The sequence below is a fragment of the Rhipicephalus microplus genome, chromosome 2 (assembly GCF_043290135.1).
Source record: "Rhipicephalus microplus isolate Deutch F79 chromosome 2, USDA_Rmic, whole genome shotgun sequence".
Lineage (NCBI taxonomy): Eukaryota > Metazoa > Arthropoda > Arachnida > Ixodida > Ixodidae > Rhipicephalus > Rhipicephalus microplus.
Window position 1 is genome coordinate 226,309,582 of NC_134701.1, and position 17,713 is coordinate 226,327,294.

Sequence of the window (17,713 nt, forward strand, 5' to 3'; positions counted from 1 at the left end):
TGTACCTTCGCAGTTTTCCTTGACTGCAAGAGAGGCAAGGAATGCAAATTCCAAGTGTTGTGCAAGCTACTTGCAAATGCACGCGCATGACCGGCTGGGTGCTTGCGTGTTAATAGCGTCGTGTTGAAAACCTCTGCCATCAGCGAGTCCAATTCAGCGGTGCTGTGTCATAACCCTTACTATTTTTTTGCTTACTCTTTTGACGTCAACGCTTAACTAGTGTCAATAAATGCGCCAACACCTCGCAAATTGAAGAGAAACCAGTGAAGTTGGTTGTGTTACGAGAATGTGTTAGGCGATTCGACGATATTTTTCAATACCGGTTTCCCGCCGTGGGGCCTAGTGGTTGTGGTGCTTGAGTGCTGACCCGAAGGTGACGGGATCTAAATCCAAGACGTGGCGGTCACATTTAGAATGTGCTTATGTGTAACATTTAAATGCAGGTTATCGTTAAAGAACGCCAAGTGGTCAAAATTTTCAAAGCCCTCAACCACATAGTCCCTCATAATCATACCATGGTTTCGGAATTTTGTGACTATTATTATTATTATTATTATTATTATTAATATTAGTAGTAGTAGTAGTAGTAGTAGTAGTAGTAGTAGTAGTAGGAGTAGTAGTAGTAGTAGTAGTAGTAGTAGTAGTAGTAGTAGTAGTAGAGTAGTAGTAGTAGTAGTAGTAGTAGTAGTAGTATCATACAGAGGTTGTACCGAGCAATTAGTGTTTCGGGAAGGTGCTCTGATAGCTGTGCTCTATTATAATATTTACGAAGTCTTGTAGACTTTCTGCCATCAACGGCCCATCCTCTTCCACAACGCTGCCGATTCGCTTCTCTTTTTTTTTTCTAGATTAAATTTGTTTGGTCTAATACAATCCCGGGGTTTGCCCACGTTTAAAAGAAAGTTAAAATTGAAGAAAGTTAAAAATAACCAGGATAGTTCAAACAACCTTAAAACTTAACACCGCCAGCTACGTGTGTTTCCCTCCAATAGTACTATTTTTGTTGTTATTTTTTTCTTTTCTATAGCACCCGATTAGTGTTGTGCTTGTTAGACGCACTTAGGCAAGACACATTATCGCTGTCTGGCTCACATGGTAGGAAAGACTGCTGTAGCCGGTAACGCAAGATGCCCATCACATCTCAAGGTGCCACGTTTTCTGTTTTTTTTTTTTTTGTCTTTTCGTTTTGCAACACTCTATGCGTTATATGAAACGAGACGCCGTGTCAGGGAGTAAAACTGCTCGCGTGCAGATCCTCACTTCAAGGCCACAGCGTTTGCTCAAGACGTATGAGAAAGAGACTTGTTTTCTGGAGACCCTGCCTTAGCTAGATATTGGTAGGCAGTCGTAGTGCAGTTACATAAATGTTACGACGGTGACGATCAAGTGGCTCGACTCTCAAAATTGTACTGTCTTGTTCCACAGTAGTAGGTAGCTTCATTACACGAAGAGATATCGGAAGACGTAGACGATTCCTGGTACGTAACCTTTTTTTTTTTCCTAATAGATTGTAAAGAATCACCGTTTAAGCACTCCGTACTAATGGTTTACCAGCCAAAGCTGAAGAGTTCAGCCCCGGTGCTTAGCAGTCGGTTCAAGCCGACGCTGCACTGAAGCCTTTCACAATTATTGGTTGCATGTTCGTGCTGCTTAATGAGGTTAGACATTCATTTGATTTGGGTTTACCACAGTGTTTATTTCGCAAGGCGCACATTGCGCCTCAGATGACCACAGTCATGGAAGAGTGTGTTTCGCGGACATGCGTTTCGCAATGCATCAATCCCAGTGATTATTCTCGAACCACAGATGGTCAGTAACATCACAGCCGAAGCCAAAGTGCCGCTGGAGATAGAGTGAGAGAGAGAGAGAGAGAGAAAACGTTTTATTTAATAAAAAAATTGGCAGCATATCCACGGAGTGAATGATGGAGAGTGGGGCGAAGCATTCGACCGTCCATTCGTTCTTGCTTCCATCCGTCCATGCGTCCGTCTGTGTGACCTTCCATGCGTCCATCCACCCGTCCGTGCGTGCGTCTGTTCGTGCGTCCATCCCTGCGTTCGTCCATGCATCCGCCCCCGGTGCGTCCGTTAATGCGTCCATCCATGCATCTGTCTGTGTGTCCGTTCGTCCATCTATTCAACACTCCAAGTACCACCATCTCGCATCTTTTCATCATATATTCCCCATATAGAAGCACCGCCATCCAGCGGACATTCCAAGGACTAAACGAGAGGTGGCACACGCACACTTTCTTACGGCTTGCACTTCGGGTCTACTTCCCACCTTTAACCACCTCGAGTTCATGGTATATACTAGTTCACTGTATTCATGGCACTGTGGCCCAAAGCTCGCTAAACCTTTCTAAAACGAAGAAGGTTACGCCCAGCGAGTATAACGTAGCAACCTTTTCCTGTCAGATAGTGCTCAACGTACATGACAATGGCTGCTAATGGGGACCGCAGCGTGCGCGTTAACTAAAAGACGAATGCTCCTGTCCCTCATTCTCCATTAGCAGTCATTGGCATGTACATCGAGCACTATTTTTTAATGTTCAACAACGCACAGAAGAAATTTCTCACCAGAACCACCTTAGAGGTCAAAATGTTATACTTGTTACATACTACAACGGCTACGAGGGACAAACAGGTGTCGTTATAAGGAGTTTTGCCCCTGATATGTCCTGTGCACAAAGGCGGTGCTTTGAATAACATTTCAAATTATAGGCCAATTTCTGCTTTACCAGTGCTATCGAAGGTATTTGAGAGTGCCATAAATTGCAGACTAAGGAACTTTCTTTCAAAGTATCAAATAATAAACACTGCTCAGTATGGTTTCCAGAAAGGAAAGCCCACTGAATTAGCCCTATTAAACGTAAAAGAGGTGATACTAAACAATTTTGAAAAAAGACTATATACAGTTGGACTGTTCCTTGACCTGAGGAAGGCTTTCGATAGCATAAAACACGACATTCTTGAAGGAAAATTATTTGACTACGGATTGCGTGGCGCTGCTCTTAAACTAATTATGAATTACTTATCTGATAGAAAACAATATGTTAAACTCGGTAGCTTAGCGTCTGCAGCAACAGAATTTAAGCAAAGCGTTCCACAAGGTTCTATCTTAGGACCATTGTTATTTATACTTTATATAGATGATATATGTAATATTTCTTACACAGAAAAACTAGTCAAGTACGCAGATGACACGAATGCCTTTTTCAGTGCTGATACAATGGCCGATCTTCAAGTTACTGTATCTAATTATTTAAGACACCTGGCACTGTGGCTCCATGAAAACAAGCTTGACTTAAACGCAAGTAAAACAAAATATGTTATATTTAGGCCTCCTAATAAGCCATGCATTAATCTGAAGTTCTCCGTTCAGGGCACCACGCTGGAATGTGTTAAAACGCAAAAATTTCTAGGAGTATGGTTTGATGAAAACATATCGTGGAATACGCATGCGTCAAAACTGGTCTCTGAATTAGGCAAAACTGTAGGTTGCATGTATAAGGTATCAGACCTTGTACCATTATGGCTTAAAAAGGCTATATACTACGCCCATTTCTATTCTCGTTTATCTTACTGCGCCCTAGTATGGGCAAAAACGTCTGCTCAGAACCTCAACAAACTAGAGATGTTACAGAAAAAGTTCTTAGAATATTGGAAAATTTTTATGGGCTTCCTAGCGAACTACGTACTCATCAGCTCTTTATAAATCATGATCTTATTAGAGTGCGTGACCTTTACGCATATAAACTAATACTTTATACTCAGAAAAACAAACTTCATTGGCATTCAGTTGACAGCTCATGCCAATACAAAATCAACTAAGACCACTTCCCTTTTCTCGCACACGTTACGGAGAATGCCTTCTACACCACCAGATACCAACAGTATTGAACAAATTTTTAACTGCTATTGACTTCGAGCTGCCTGAACGTAAATTCAAGAAACATGTGCGAAGTATGTTGCTACAGATATAGAAACTGCTCATATAGCACTAGCTATCTTATGTTATCATGTTTTTTTCACGTGTTCTTCTTTTGTATAAAAATTGTTCTTGCGCATGTGCGCACAAGGTTTGTGACCCATGTGAAATTGTGTGTTTATTTTGTTCACTAACAGGAAAAAGAACTAAGCTTTTATTTTGCCTATGCATGTACAGTGAATTACGCGATATTTTTGTAAAATGCCTGCTGCTCTTCAAGGGTTCTTGGGCTCTCTCAAGATGTCTCCGACATCTTTTCGCCTAAGGACCTCCGACTTGATGTTGTTGGAGATAAACTTGACCTGGCTTGACTCGATATATTTAAACCTAATATTTGGGGAAAAAACCCTATAATACGGGATCCTTGCGGTGATCTCACCGACTACGCGGTACCGTTGTACTAAGACCTGACGGCTTAGAGTTAGCATTAACTCTATATATGCCCGGTGTACCTCGATCGGGAGGGGGTATCGTTTCACAGCTCTTTGTTGCGGAAGCGGCACAGCATGAAGGGAAGGTGTTCGCCCCGGCGAACGCACTCCTGCTATCATCGCACTGATGCCGGGTTGTTGCAAGCGTTTGACATCGCGAGCTAATTCACAACTCAGCGAATGGCAGGCGCGTGCTCAGGTACAATGATGCATGAATTTACAGCTTTCAGTAAACTTGCAACAACCACAGGAGTCATGGCGATTGCGCAAAGTTTACAAAAGTTCTCAACAACACTCACTCACAGGCTATTGTATGTTTAAATATCGCACGCTGTATCAATGTGTCCCTGGACAAAGTTTACAAAATTGTTATACTGAGTGCTAGTTTTGCGTCACAGTAAAAAAAAACTTCACAGTTTTTTTAGTGAACTACCAGTTTTAAACAATAGACATTTATATCGATGACCCAAAAATGTTTTCGCTTCCTTCCACCAATGTAATTTTACTGTATCTTTCAATTTATTTTCACCCTATTTCGTGCCATTGTTTCCAAGAAAAACGATTTTGTTTTTGACGTGCGTATAAAAGAAGGCATTTTGCAAATTCCTATGTTTTTACCCGTCGACATTTATTTGACGTGGACAGGCCAGGTTTCTAGTGATTGCTATATCTAGTCAGGTATCCCCAACAAAGCACGCATTTAACTACCCATCCAGAGCTCCTTGACGGGCCGGCGTTCAGAGATGCATGGTCCGCAACCATGAAATAGAACACTGTCTCTGTCGCGCAATAGCAGTTCATGTAGCCTCTTTTGGTATTAGACTCCAGCGACATTCACAGGCGTACATTTCTGGTGTTTCATTGTACTGCAGCCTGCGACATGAGTGGGGCGGATCCCGAACCAATTGCTTCGCTGGATTCTGCGGAAGATGTTGCACGCAAGGAACTAGGTGAAACGCCCGAAGTAAGGCAAAAGGCGCTGAATGAATTGCGTCAGCTTATTTCAGGTGAGCAAAAAGCGTTCCCAAGCAAGGAGCCGAAAAGCGTGCTTTAGACACTGCCTAACGCTAACTATATCGGTGATAATATCAACCTCAAGTTTTCTACTGAAACTTCGGGAAGGTAATCTCCGGGTGCCGACACCTAGCAGTATATTCAGCAAAATAGCTTGGTCAGCATGAGAATGATCGATCTTACGAGGATTCATCCTTGTACCACGGCCGCTGCATTAAAGTGTGTGATCCAGCAGCCGTGCTTGTACATTTGAAGGACTTTGTGACTTCGCGAATTGATTTATTCCTTCACGACGTTCGTTTAGAACAGTAACAATTTGTAGCCATTGTACGTGTCTTTTTTTTTAAATTACGTGAGTTATCCCTACGGCATCAGTATGCAGCTGCGCTTATTTCATAAACAACATAGACGTATTGCATTCCAATGTTTAAAAGAATCAAATTCACGGAATATTTCGTGAAGTAAACCGTCACCACAATGCCTGAATCAACTAGGATGAACATTGTAGACATCATGCTCGTCATATATAGCTGGAAAATCGTAACCCCCGGGTTCTCATAAGCAATCTTTGCAGTAAACTATTAGCAGGAGAGTGAAATAGTAACTATTTATCAATGGAAGTGGGCTTATGCACAAATATGCGGCTCACAGTGAAGCACTTACATTACTAATGCTATCTAACAACCGCTAACGTTTTCTATAAACTTTTGGGGCAGGTCATAACGTGACGAAATTGCACAGTGGTGCAGAAAGGACGTCGCAACTGCAGGTCAGCACAATAATTGCGACGAGGTGGTGCTTTTAACGTGCAACAAGGTACAGTGCAACGCAAGCTCCGAACGTGTAGCCATCACTCCAACGCACAACAAACAAAAAACAGATCTACCCCCATAGAGCTTTCAACGGGAGCTCACACTTCTAAAAACTCACGCCGGCTGAATGCACTTTGGGGATTAAATTGATGTTTTACCCACTGAATATATCTGAACTTGAAAGGTCAGAGTTTCTTGAGTTATATAACGTACGACTATATAGACGTTGCACTTGCGCTATCTTCAAGTTTTAGTTTTAATTAAACAAGGAGGAAAATAAAACACACAGTTGCAAATGGCATGAGGCTAAATTTAGACGCTTTTTTTTTTTTGCATACAGGTACATGTATCGATTGCGGCATAGATCTTCTGGCAATATGAAATTCAAGTCGGGCAATAAAATACAAGGTCACATCCTCTACAAAAATGCAGGTTGCATATTTAGCATAAGATAATGGTACCCAACTTGGTGCAGTCTGGTCAATGTAATATTGCAAAGCCTGTAGTGGTGTTCAGTTCATAACATTTTTTTCCCTTTTTTCTTGCGTATCTACTTCAACAAGATGAACCATCGTTGCGTTGTCCCACGGACGACGCCTACTTGCTCAAGTTTCTACGGGTTCGCAAGTACGATACGCAGGCTGCTTTCAAGAGCGTCAAGAAGTACTTCAAGTTTCGAACGGACCATCCGGAAATGTTCAAAGATCTAGCTCCAAGCAAAATACCTTTCGACGCCGTGTGCCGCACGCATCGCCTGATCACGGTATCTCGCCATAGAGATCCAATGGGAAGAATGGCTGTGATGCTGAAGACTGGTAAGCCCAGCGATGTCGACACCGGCTCTGCTTTGGATGATTGTAGTGGGCTTTGAATCTCACACCAGAAATAAACGAACGTGTGCACAACATTATGGTAACCGAGTTTCGAGAGGAAATCGTTACGGCGCTGTGCAGAGGAGGGCAAAGACATGATGCAGAAATCCGTATAGTTAGCCTGCCGGTGTATATTGGTATGGAGTGTTATAGGTCCTCATAAAGCGGCAAAGTTATGCTGCGAGTGAGGATATAATTGATATGATAGAGCTCTGTCGGTAAATCACTCCGGAGGAAGAGGAAGAGGAATTAAAACGATGATTTGAAGAGTAGTAAAAGAGTCTACAGACGCCATCATTTCTGTCCTTTAATGTGAGTGATTTAGCCGCAATTGTAGAAGTCTCTTCGTTGCTTAAAGGTCGTTACCATCGAGGGGGCACTAAAGAGAATCGCACATACGCACACCACACGCGCACGCACTCACACACACATGGACACACGCGCACGCACACACGCACACACACACACACACACACACACACACACACAAGCATGAACCATTCATGCTCGCTATCAACCGGCTAAAGACGCAAGTGGAATTCTATATATCGTGTGCTCTTCGCCATTTCGTTCTCAAAATTAGCGTGTGCGGATCAACGATTGAACTTAGAAACTCATTATTGTTGTACGGAAAAAAACAGCGCTATGGAGCGGGTCATTACATTTCAGAAGTTGTAGGTGCACTTGCTCTGTTTATTGCATTGTTTATTACTTACATGCATGTCATGTTTTCCACGTTAGTGTCTGTCGCTTGTGTTCGCCATGCAATCATGTCATACCATACCAGTTTTGCAACACGTCATGTGAACGCGACCACTGCAAGACAAGACCATGAAATGTAAATCATGACATTCATGACATACATATCATGATTATCATGTTATGACTAGTTAAATATGCTCGACATACAGTCATGTTATGTCATACCAAGTTTGGTATTGATGCCATTATCCAAACGCCCAGGAGAGCTAAAAGTCGTAGGTGGCTAGATAGATAGATAGATAGATAGATAGATAGATAGATAGATAGATAGATAGATAGATAGATAGATAGATAGATAGATAGATAGATAGATAGATAGATAGATAGATAGATAGATAGATAGATAGATAGATAGATAGATAGATAGATAGATAGATAGATAGATAGATAGATAGATAGATAGATAGATAGATAGATAGATAGATAGATAGATAGATAGATAGATAGATAGATAGATAGATAGATAGATAGATAGATAGATAGATAGATAGATAGATAGATAGATAGATAGATAGATAGATAGATACGCTCAAAGTCCCCGAAGTTCGCTAAGAAATGCTTCGCATTTAAAAATAAAAAGTAAATAAATAAACGGATATCGGAGGGGAGTGCGTCACTTTCTATTGGAAACTATATCTGCACAATGGCGTGAAGGGGGAGAGCTCATAAAGGGGTATTCATACGGGTATAAATCTACGTGGTAGAAGCACGGATCGTGGATCACGTGACAAAGACCACGTACTAGTGAGTAGGCGAGACCAGGTGCGTAGCAGGAGATTTATTTTCCGGGGGAAAGAATGAGGGAGGCGCCTCCTTGATTTTGGAGGGCACACCCCATTGATTGAAATGGTAATTTTTCGCTCTCTATGTCACGTCGAAAAAAAAATTTGTTGGGGGGGGGGGGGGGGGCACGGGTCTAGCGTGCCAACCCCTGGCTTCGACCCCCGAGCGGGACCTGTGCCTGCGCATACTCGAAATCGATGGAGACTTTTTGACTGACAGGACAAACCATTCTACCGCGGTGGGGTTTATAGCAGAATGTCAGGCCGGGGTTTGGCCACATTGCTGCGCTTGCTCCGGTAAACAGCGACAGATTGCTCGTGATTTCGTCGCCAGCGGCTCATAAAACGGGTGGTAGGAGCCACCAGAGTGGTCTGGTAACCGTGGCCTCCCCCTCCGTTCTCGCTCGTCCATGTGAGCGGGCGGATATACGTGATCAATCCTCGCGTGCTGACGTCACTAGGCTCCTCCTTTGTGCCCCGATGATTTGTCCCCGTGTGAATGCCCCTTAATGTTAATTCATGCGGGTTGCTCTGTAGCATTTCGCTGCTAGCTTTCTGATGAAACTTTTCGCTTTCATCATCTGAATTTGTCTCAATTATTTTGGTTGTCCCCAGGCGCCTGGAGTAATGAAATCTGCACCTTGAACGACTTCTTCAGAGTGGCCTTTGTCTTATGCGACCACTTCCTTCTTCGTGAAGACTCTGTGCTTAACGGCGTCGTGGTCGTCCTAGATGTAAAAGGCATTGGCCTATATCACCTGGTTCATTACACGCCCTCTGTTATAGGAACATTAATCAGTTATGTACAGGTAAGCGCCCGGTGTTAACCTGCCGTGGTAGGTAAGCACCTAGAACACTAACGCGTTAACGTCTATAAGCATGCGAACGCGAGTTTGATTCCCTAAGTGCAGAAGCATCTGTATATTTTCACTGATGTGCAAGTTCTATGAGCCACAGGTAGTCTATCTTAATGAAGCACGAGCGGAAATAATGGAACAGAAAATGAAGAACACAGGACAAACTTTGCTCGTCCAACTCACCGATCTTTCTAGATGAGTGAATATCTTCACGGAGTCTCACGCAGTATTGAGCGACTCATAATTGTATCGTAGTTTCGGTAAGTAAAACATGAGTGCGAGTTTTCTGTGAGTTCAAGCTTATGGACGAAGCTTACCTCTTTCGATTCACTTCGAAAAATCTAAACGAGAATAACCAGTGATGAGGAGAAAACATCGACGACTACACAGAAGGCACTTCAATATCATGCACTTACGATGCGTAGGCCACGTAAATATAAACAAATATACTGGCAGCCACGAGGTAATGTCAACGTTTGGCAATAGCAGTGCTCGGTGAAAACTGAATGTCAATAATGCTTAAGGTCTTCGTGGTACTCTTTCGCAGAAGGTTGAACACAATGAGCCACCAATGTCCGCTATGCGGCATGTAAAAAAAAAAAAGACGAGCGCTCATTGTAATGTGGTACACGCTTGAGCTTTCAAACGATCCTGAAATTCTGCTCCCAATGTCTTGTCACGGTATACGCAAAGAAATTTTAAATACCCACCGTCGCTCGTGCATGCTGCAGTAGGCAGTAGTGTTAAACTTATCCTACTGCTAATAACAAATACCTTGAAATTTCTGAAGTGCGATCAATACTGTGTGCAATCAAGCTAGCCTAATATGGTAAAATTGAAATTTTAAGGACATCCATAGTTTTATGGGTTAATGGGTTCCATAAGATCACTAGGTAATGTCATGAAATGTTTTGAAGGAATTACTTCAATGGCGAAATTTTGAGTATGCATTGGACTAATAAGCGAAAACGTGCATAAACCCATTTCAGGACTGCGTGCCCATACGCCTGAAAGCAGTTTACGTCATCAACAACCCTCAAATATTTGATTTGATCTTCGGGATCGCCAAGACATTTCTTAAGGCGAAACTGGTAAATCGGGTAAGACTGGACTGCGTTATTTCTCTTTGATTTTTTTATTGCCGGTTTTCTTTTTCTTTTTACCTTAATAAAGCTTCGGAAAAAGAATACGATCAAACTAAACCCTGCGCCAATGAACATTGCCCGAAGGTTGAAGGTGACAATGGAAAGCAGCCTTTTGGACAAGATAAGCTTGAGATAGTTGGTAGTGATTTGTGATAAAAGAAGGTATGCGCTTCACCACGGAGTGATCAAAACACGAACGCCGATGTGTTTGTGTTGTTTCCTGTGCCACTGTTTGCTCGCATCACTTTCTTGTGTGGCAAGCAAGGTTGTTGGTTTGGTCCCAGCCACAGGCAAGTTGTCTTTTTGTGCACTTCACTTACTTCACCTCAATATCTCTATTACTACAAACACTTAAAACTGTATAATGCTTTTTTTTCACTTATGCTTTTTTTTTTTGGATTGATTATCAGCTGGTATTCATTAGTGTTGTGTCAAACAAACAAACAAAAAACGATCAAGACCTCAAAGCTGTCGCACTTTATTCGAAATTCTTGACAAGGCGTTCGTTTTTCAGTTTCGCTTCTTTGGATACGAACCAAACGGGCTGCACGAACTCGTTCCGGATGACGTCATTCCGGAGGAACACGGAGGGACTAACGAACGCTACAGCTACGATCGGCTGGAGAGAGAGCTGGAGAGTGAAGAGGGTTACTTCCAGCAGCTGGGCTCTTACGGATACGGCAATACGCCAGAGAAGACTGAGGTTGAATCGAATGACTCGCTCAGTGAGGAGATTCAATTGAGCGAAGAATACGTGCATCTTTGAGGCATTTGGTATTTGCTTTGGTCATTCATCATGGGCAGGGCTCGCGACGTGGCGGAGGGGTGTAGGCCAATGTTTATCGATGTAGGAGCATCCCGATACGTGTCTGTACACGACCCTAACGATCGAATTAAAGTTGTTCCATTGCATTCCATCACTGTTTTTCCAGCTTTTTTTTCTTTCGTATTGAAAGTATCACCTGCATACGAATGAGAGGTGTTCAACAAAGTGAACTCCTTCTCGTTTGCCACGTAATTAAAGTAGAAGGTCATGCTGGGGTTACCACATTTAACAACATGCATGTCCTAGGTGTACTTCTTATGTCAACACTGCAGTGTATTGCGAACAAGAGTTTTGACGCTCAAGGATATTTATGTCACCCACTCTGAGCATGTGGATAGGACGAGGTGTTGAACATGCCTGCAATAACTATATGGTTAGAGGCTCCTCATAGAAGATGGTAAGCTTGCGCCACGCACCCATAAACAGGAAACTGTAGCTTGGCTAAAAGTAAAGCTGCTGCCATGATAAGCGCTCGGATTGCGGCTATAGCTTTCACTGAATGTGCACGTGCTTAGCCCGTGAAGTGTCTTTTACAGCAGACCTGTTATGGTCAAAGTTCGCCGCGTGTCGTAGATAAAGAAAGTGTCGTTTTGAACCAGCACATGCTCGATCATTTATCGCCCAAGCACTCGTTGTAGATGGTTAACAAGAGAACCAGAAACGTGGGGTCCCCAATTGGTGTATTGCGTAAGCATTGATTGATATGTGGGGTTTAACGTACGAAAACTACCGTATGATTATGAGAGACGCTCTACTGTAGGGCTCTGCAGATTTAGACCACCTGGGGTTCTTTAACCTGCACCCAAATCTGGGCACACAGGCCTACGGCATTTTCCCCTCCAGCGAAAATGCAGCCGCTGCAGCCGGGATTCGATCCCGCCACCTGTGAGTCAGCAGCCGAGTACCTTAGCCACTAGACCACCGCGTCGGGGTTGCCTTAGCTTTGCCTTAGCTTTTAGTGCACCAGGGGGGTGACTAGTGAGATTCGCCCAATTTATGTGGCACATACGCTCAATAGGCAAGACAGAGAGATAATTTATTAAAAGGCTGAGAGGTCAGCCTGAGCTAGTGCGCTCTTGCCTGCCACTCTTCACAGATGATAAGGGAGAAGGGATAAAAAAAGTGATGAGGGAGGACGGTGGCGAGAGAAAAGAAAAAGTTATGCATATATACAGAACCACGAAACATAAAGGTGTCGCCCGGCTGTACATTCCGGTACATTTCAGATAATCTGTCATAATCCTGATAGCACTTATTGACATCGTTTGGCCGCGCATTGCTGACAAAATGGCAGTCTCGCTTAGTGTTACTATACCATTTAGTTGAGACATGTGCATACATGGGGCAGTCACACGATAGATGTGTAAAAGTCTCATCTAGACGGTAGCGCTCACAGTCCGAGCTGTCGCACGGCAGATAAAGTGCGCGACGCGTAGCGTCTTGTGAAGGTGACCCTCAGTCGAATCTTGTGTAGCAAACTGGTGCGGTTTCGTTTCATTTTATTTCGGAGACGTAAAGTTGATTGATTGATTTGTGGGGTTTAACGTCTCAAAACCACCATATGATTATGAGAGTCGCCGTAGTGGAGGGCTCCGGAAATTTCGACCACCTGGGGTTCTTTAACGTGCGCCCAAATCTGAACACACGGGCCTACAACATTTCCGCTTCCATCGGAAATGCAGCCGCCGCAGCCGGGAATCGAACCCGCGACCTGCGGGTCAGCAGCCGAGTACCTTAGCCACTAGACCACCGCGGCGGGGCCGGAGGCGTAAAGTCAGGTGAGGATATTTTTCCCGCAGACTCCTATTCCGATGGTCTGGGTTAGACCAGCAAGTCATTCTGCCCCTCGCATAACTGCTATCAAGAAAGCGTTTACGTTACTTTGTGAGTGTGGAATTAGTACGTGGAAGCAAGAGCAAGCACAGCCATGCGTAAAATAGTATAGCTAAAAGTGTGAAACAGAGAGGTGAGAGGGTAAAAGCCTAGCCACGCCAGGACCAGGAAGAGCCCACCAGCTTTACTGAGAGCCAGACTGGTGCGACTTGGTGCAAGATGAGCTCATTTTTACAAGCTTTTCGTTACGCCTGTTCGTGCGAAAAGGAATAATCATTATCATAAATCAGTACGCGATCACTTCGTCTCTTCCATGCAGCTGGCATTCGTACCCATAACACGTGCACAGATTGATCCGACATGGATTACAAAAAAAAGCAATGATGGGTGAGTTTTACACTACTTAAAATGACGTAACATCCCGTAAAAATAGCCATGCTACTAAATATCACGTCACGCCACGTATACTAACTAGTCACGTCACTAAATCGATTTAACATCATGTAATATTCAGTCACGTGACTAAAATCACGTGACAACGCGTTTTAAGCCACGTGAATGAAAATCACGTAACGTTTAGCCAGCCACACGGCTAAAATCATGCAACAGCGTGTAATAGCTAGTGACGTGAAATGTTCCCGCCACAAAACCACGCCACAGCCAGTCACGTGGCTAAAAGGAGAACATGTAACAGGTAGCGCTCGTCTCGTCTCTTTTTTTCCTCACTCGTGTCTTCGAATCACGCGCTACTCACCCAACAGGGTGGTCGCGTGGCATGTCTACCCAAGGCTAGCCAAGCCTAGCCATACTTAGTAGAAAACTTGGGATCTCTGGTAGGGTGGCCATTCTAGCCACCCTATTTCTGGCAAAAGCGGGGCAGTAGTAGCAAAACTTAGAAAGATCAAACACTAGCTTCGATGATTATGCTAACCTTGCGCCACTAGTTCAAAGTGCGCAACGTTTGTTTGTTTGTTTGTTTGTTTGTTTGTTTGTTTGTTTGTTTGTTTGTTTGTTTGTTTGTTTGTTTGTTTGTTTGTTTGTTTGTTTGTTTGTTTGTTTGTTTGTATAAATGTATACATAAAAGAAGAAAATGTAGGTTTTTACCCCGGGCCCCACCGTAACTGTCAAGCATTAACATTTGGCATGCTATGCACTGCGTTAGGAACGTTACAAAATGTTTCGTACCGTTAGTATCACAGAAACGAACAAGGAAGCGCAAAAAATAAGTACATTCGTGTCAGACACTAATTATTCTATCTGTTCCTTTTTATATAACCTGCCTACAACGCTCCCCGGTGCCTCTACACACGACCACTTACAGAATTTGGAACGATGCAAGCCCCTTTCAAAAGTTAAGGCAGGCAGGGACTGGTCGCTCCTATAAATGTCAAGACATTATTGTACGATTTGGCGTTTCATCACACCTGCACACTTGACAGCTTGTGTTCGCGGTAAGACAGCCTCCACTAACACGAGAATAAAAAACAAATACAACAAGCTATACATTTAACAAGCACTCCCAAGTCACTCGTGAAGTGCAGAGTTGTGAAAATTTTCAATATTTATCGATTCAGGCATATTGTTTGTTGCCCAAGCGGACACGAGGCTTTATAACATACGCACTCTGGCACCTGTTCGTACAGTTGCGCTCGTACTGATCCGACTACACTCAAATCTCCGACTCCTTTCAACATGTTCACACGAACCATGAAACTCAAAGTTTCGCCCATATATCGCAAGATTTTTTTTTGGGGGGGGGGGGGGGGGGCAGTACCATTTAAGTTATGCGTGATCTAAGCCAAGTGTTTGTTTCACTTTAGGAAAACAGTTAGCTTACAAATGGTTTCTCATCGAGATTGTTACAGTTTCTTAGATTGCATGTACACTATCATTATGTAAATCAACCATGATTATGTCGTGTATGGGGCAAGTCTGTGAGCTATTACCTGTTTTGTTCTGCTAACTTTTTACTATGCTATTATGACTGAGACGAAGGTCGTATATGGTTCCTTAGTAACATAAAATCCAGTGCCCGGCGTTGTCAACGTGACTGATGCCAAAAGTCCCCTGTGGTGCGCAACAGTCTTTTTCGAGGGAAAATTAAGGTCAAATAATAGTGAATTGGATGTAATCTACAACAAACCAAGTATGCTAAATGTTAACAGTGATCATTAAGTGGACAGGGTGAATCACATGTGGATGAAGGTCCAGAAAAATGATAAAAAAATATTGAAGATGATTTAAAATATTTAGGCGTGACACACACGAAAATTAATGTAATGAAGGTGTTTCGTTTGTTACGATTGATCAAACGTTACAGGAATTTGGACAGAATTAAAAAAAATAAAGAGGGAAAGATTCGCGCTTCAAGTGTGATTCAAACGAGATGGCATAGGGTTTCATCTAAACTATTTTCAGCGTTAAAGACAATGCCAATTTCTTGCAACAACTGCGTTTATATACGAGGGAAATGGACTGTGCCTCAATTCATCCCTGCAGTTGGCCATATCACTCAGAATACCTCTGATGAATGATCATGCTGTCAACTTTATTGTTTCAGTGAATATCCAGTCACTAGCTTCACTAACTGGACTGTAAGTAAACTGACTGCTCAAAATGGTCCTACATCTAATTTTTCTAGGCCTTCCTGAAGCAAGAGTTTAAAATAGAGATAATTGTGCACTATTGTGTCTTGCGGCACTGCAACCGACGGGAAACTTGAACAACGATCGACTACACAAAAGTTTGAGTCTCGTTTCACACCATAGCTTGTTTGGTTCCCATACCAAAATCGACAAAATATATACTGAGGACCATATATCGCTACCTTCTAACGTTTTAAGATTACTTATTTCAGTCGTGATTCTGTTATGTTTATCTATGTAAAACTAGCATTAAAAGCCGGAAGTTTGCATGTGCATGCGCTGTTTTGGAGCAGACAGCTGCAGCTTGAACTAGCGTGTAAGTGCCAAGACATCTTGCTGTGAAGACAACCTGTGGGCTGATGTCTCACTCCTCCACGTAGCGAGTAAAAAAAAATCACATTTTTTTGAAAGGCTACTGAATGTGGTAGCAACAAATTAGAATGTCATACGAAGTAAGGTTAGCAGCTAACTTTTAGATTTGATCTCGCGTAGCTCCACAAAACATTGGTTTGAGCAAATTCGACCACTCCAGAGTGCGAAGCTGCCTGGTGTCTGAACGTGTAGTACGCGGTGAAATCACAGGCCACATACGGATCATCTAGTGGTGTTGGTGTACATTGCGCGTGCTCTATAGCTTTCGCGAAGTGCCCTAATAACCATAGTTCGCACTTGCTTCAGTACGTACGAAGTCTCGGTTGCGACGCTTCAGTGCGTACGAAGCCTCGGTTGCGACGGCGTTTATTCGAAGCAAGGCGCGCAGTTGACCTTCAAAACAGGCTGCACAAACACCTTCCTCCACAAGGGGAGGAAGTGTTGTCCAGAGGATCTTGTGTCACATATGAACAGAGTGGGACCACTTCCTGATCAGTTCGATAGAATGTCTCAGTTGTGATAGAATGCCTCAGATAGATAGATAGATAGATAGATAGATAGATAGATAGATAGATAGATAGATAGATAGATAGATAGATAGATAGATAGATAGATAGATAGATAGATAGATAGATAGATAGATAGATAGATAGATAGATAGATAGATAGATAGATAGATAGATAGATAGATAGATAGATAGATAGATAGATAGATAGATAGATAGATAGATAGATAGATAGACAGACAGACAGACAGACAGACAGACAGACAGACAGACAGACAGACAGACAGACAGAGATAGATAGATATATAGATAGATAGATAGATAGATAGATAGATAGATAGATAGATAGATAGATAGATAGATAGATAGATAAATAGATAGATAGATAGATAGATAGATAGACAGACAGACAGACAGACAGACAGACAGACAGACAGACAGACAGACAGACAGACAGACAGACAGACAGACAGACAGACAGACAGACAGACAGATAGATAGATAGATAGATAGATAGATAGATAGATAGATAGATAGATAGATAGATAGATAGATAGATAGATAGATAGATAGATAGATAGATAGATAGATAGATAGATAGATAGATAGATAGATAGATAGATAGATAGATAGATAGATAGATAGATAGATAGATAGATAGATAGATAGATAGATAGATAGATAGATAGATAGATAGATAGATAGATAGATAGATAGATAGATAGATAGATAGATAGATACGCTCAATGTCGCCGAAGTTCGCTAAGAAATGCTTCGCATTTAATACTTTTGAGTGAAGAATACGCGCACTATTGAGGCGTAATGATTTGACGCGTTGAATTGTTCTTTTCTTTGCAATTGCAGTG

General features: G+C 42.6%; 1 protein-coding gene across 1 annotated transcript in view; it reads left to right on the forward strand.

Moving 5' to 3' along the window:
• Nucleotides 1-11,582, forward strand: part of LOC119169543 (uncharacterized) — a 56,448-nt gene extending 44,866 nt beyond the window's left edge. Inside the window, exons 10-15 of the mRNA XM_075885826.1 lie at nucleotides 1,469-1,478; nucleotides 5,294-5,428; nucleotides 6,811-7,062; nucleotides 9,279-9,472; nucleotides 10,510-10,620; nucleotides 11,180-11,582. Of these exons, the coding sequence (XP_075741941.1) occupies nucleotides 1,469-1,478; nucleotides 5,294-5,428; nucleotides 6,811-7,062; nucleotides 9,279-9,472; nucleotides 10,510-10,620; nucleotides 11,180-11,431 (954 nt within the window). The 3' untranslated portion in view covers nucleotides 11,432-11,582. The remainder of the gene's footprint in view (nucleotides 1-1,468; nucleotides 1,479-5,293; nucleotides 5,429-6,810; nucleotides 7,063-9,278; nucleotides 9,473-10,509; nucleotides 10,621-11,179) is intronic.
• Nucleotides 11,583-17,713: the final 6,131 nt, after the last annotated feature.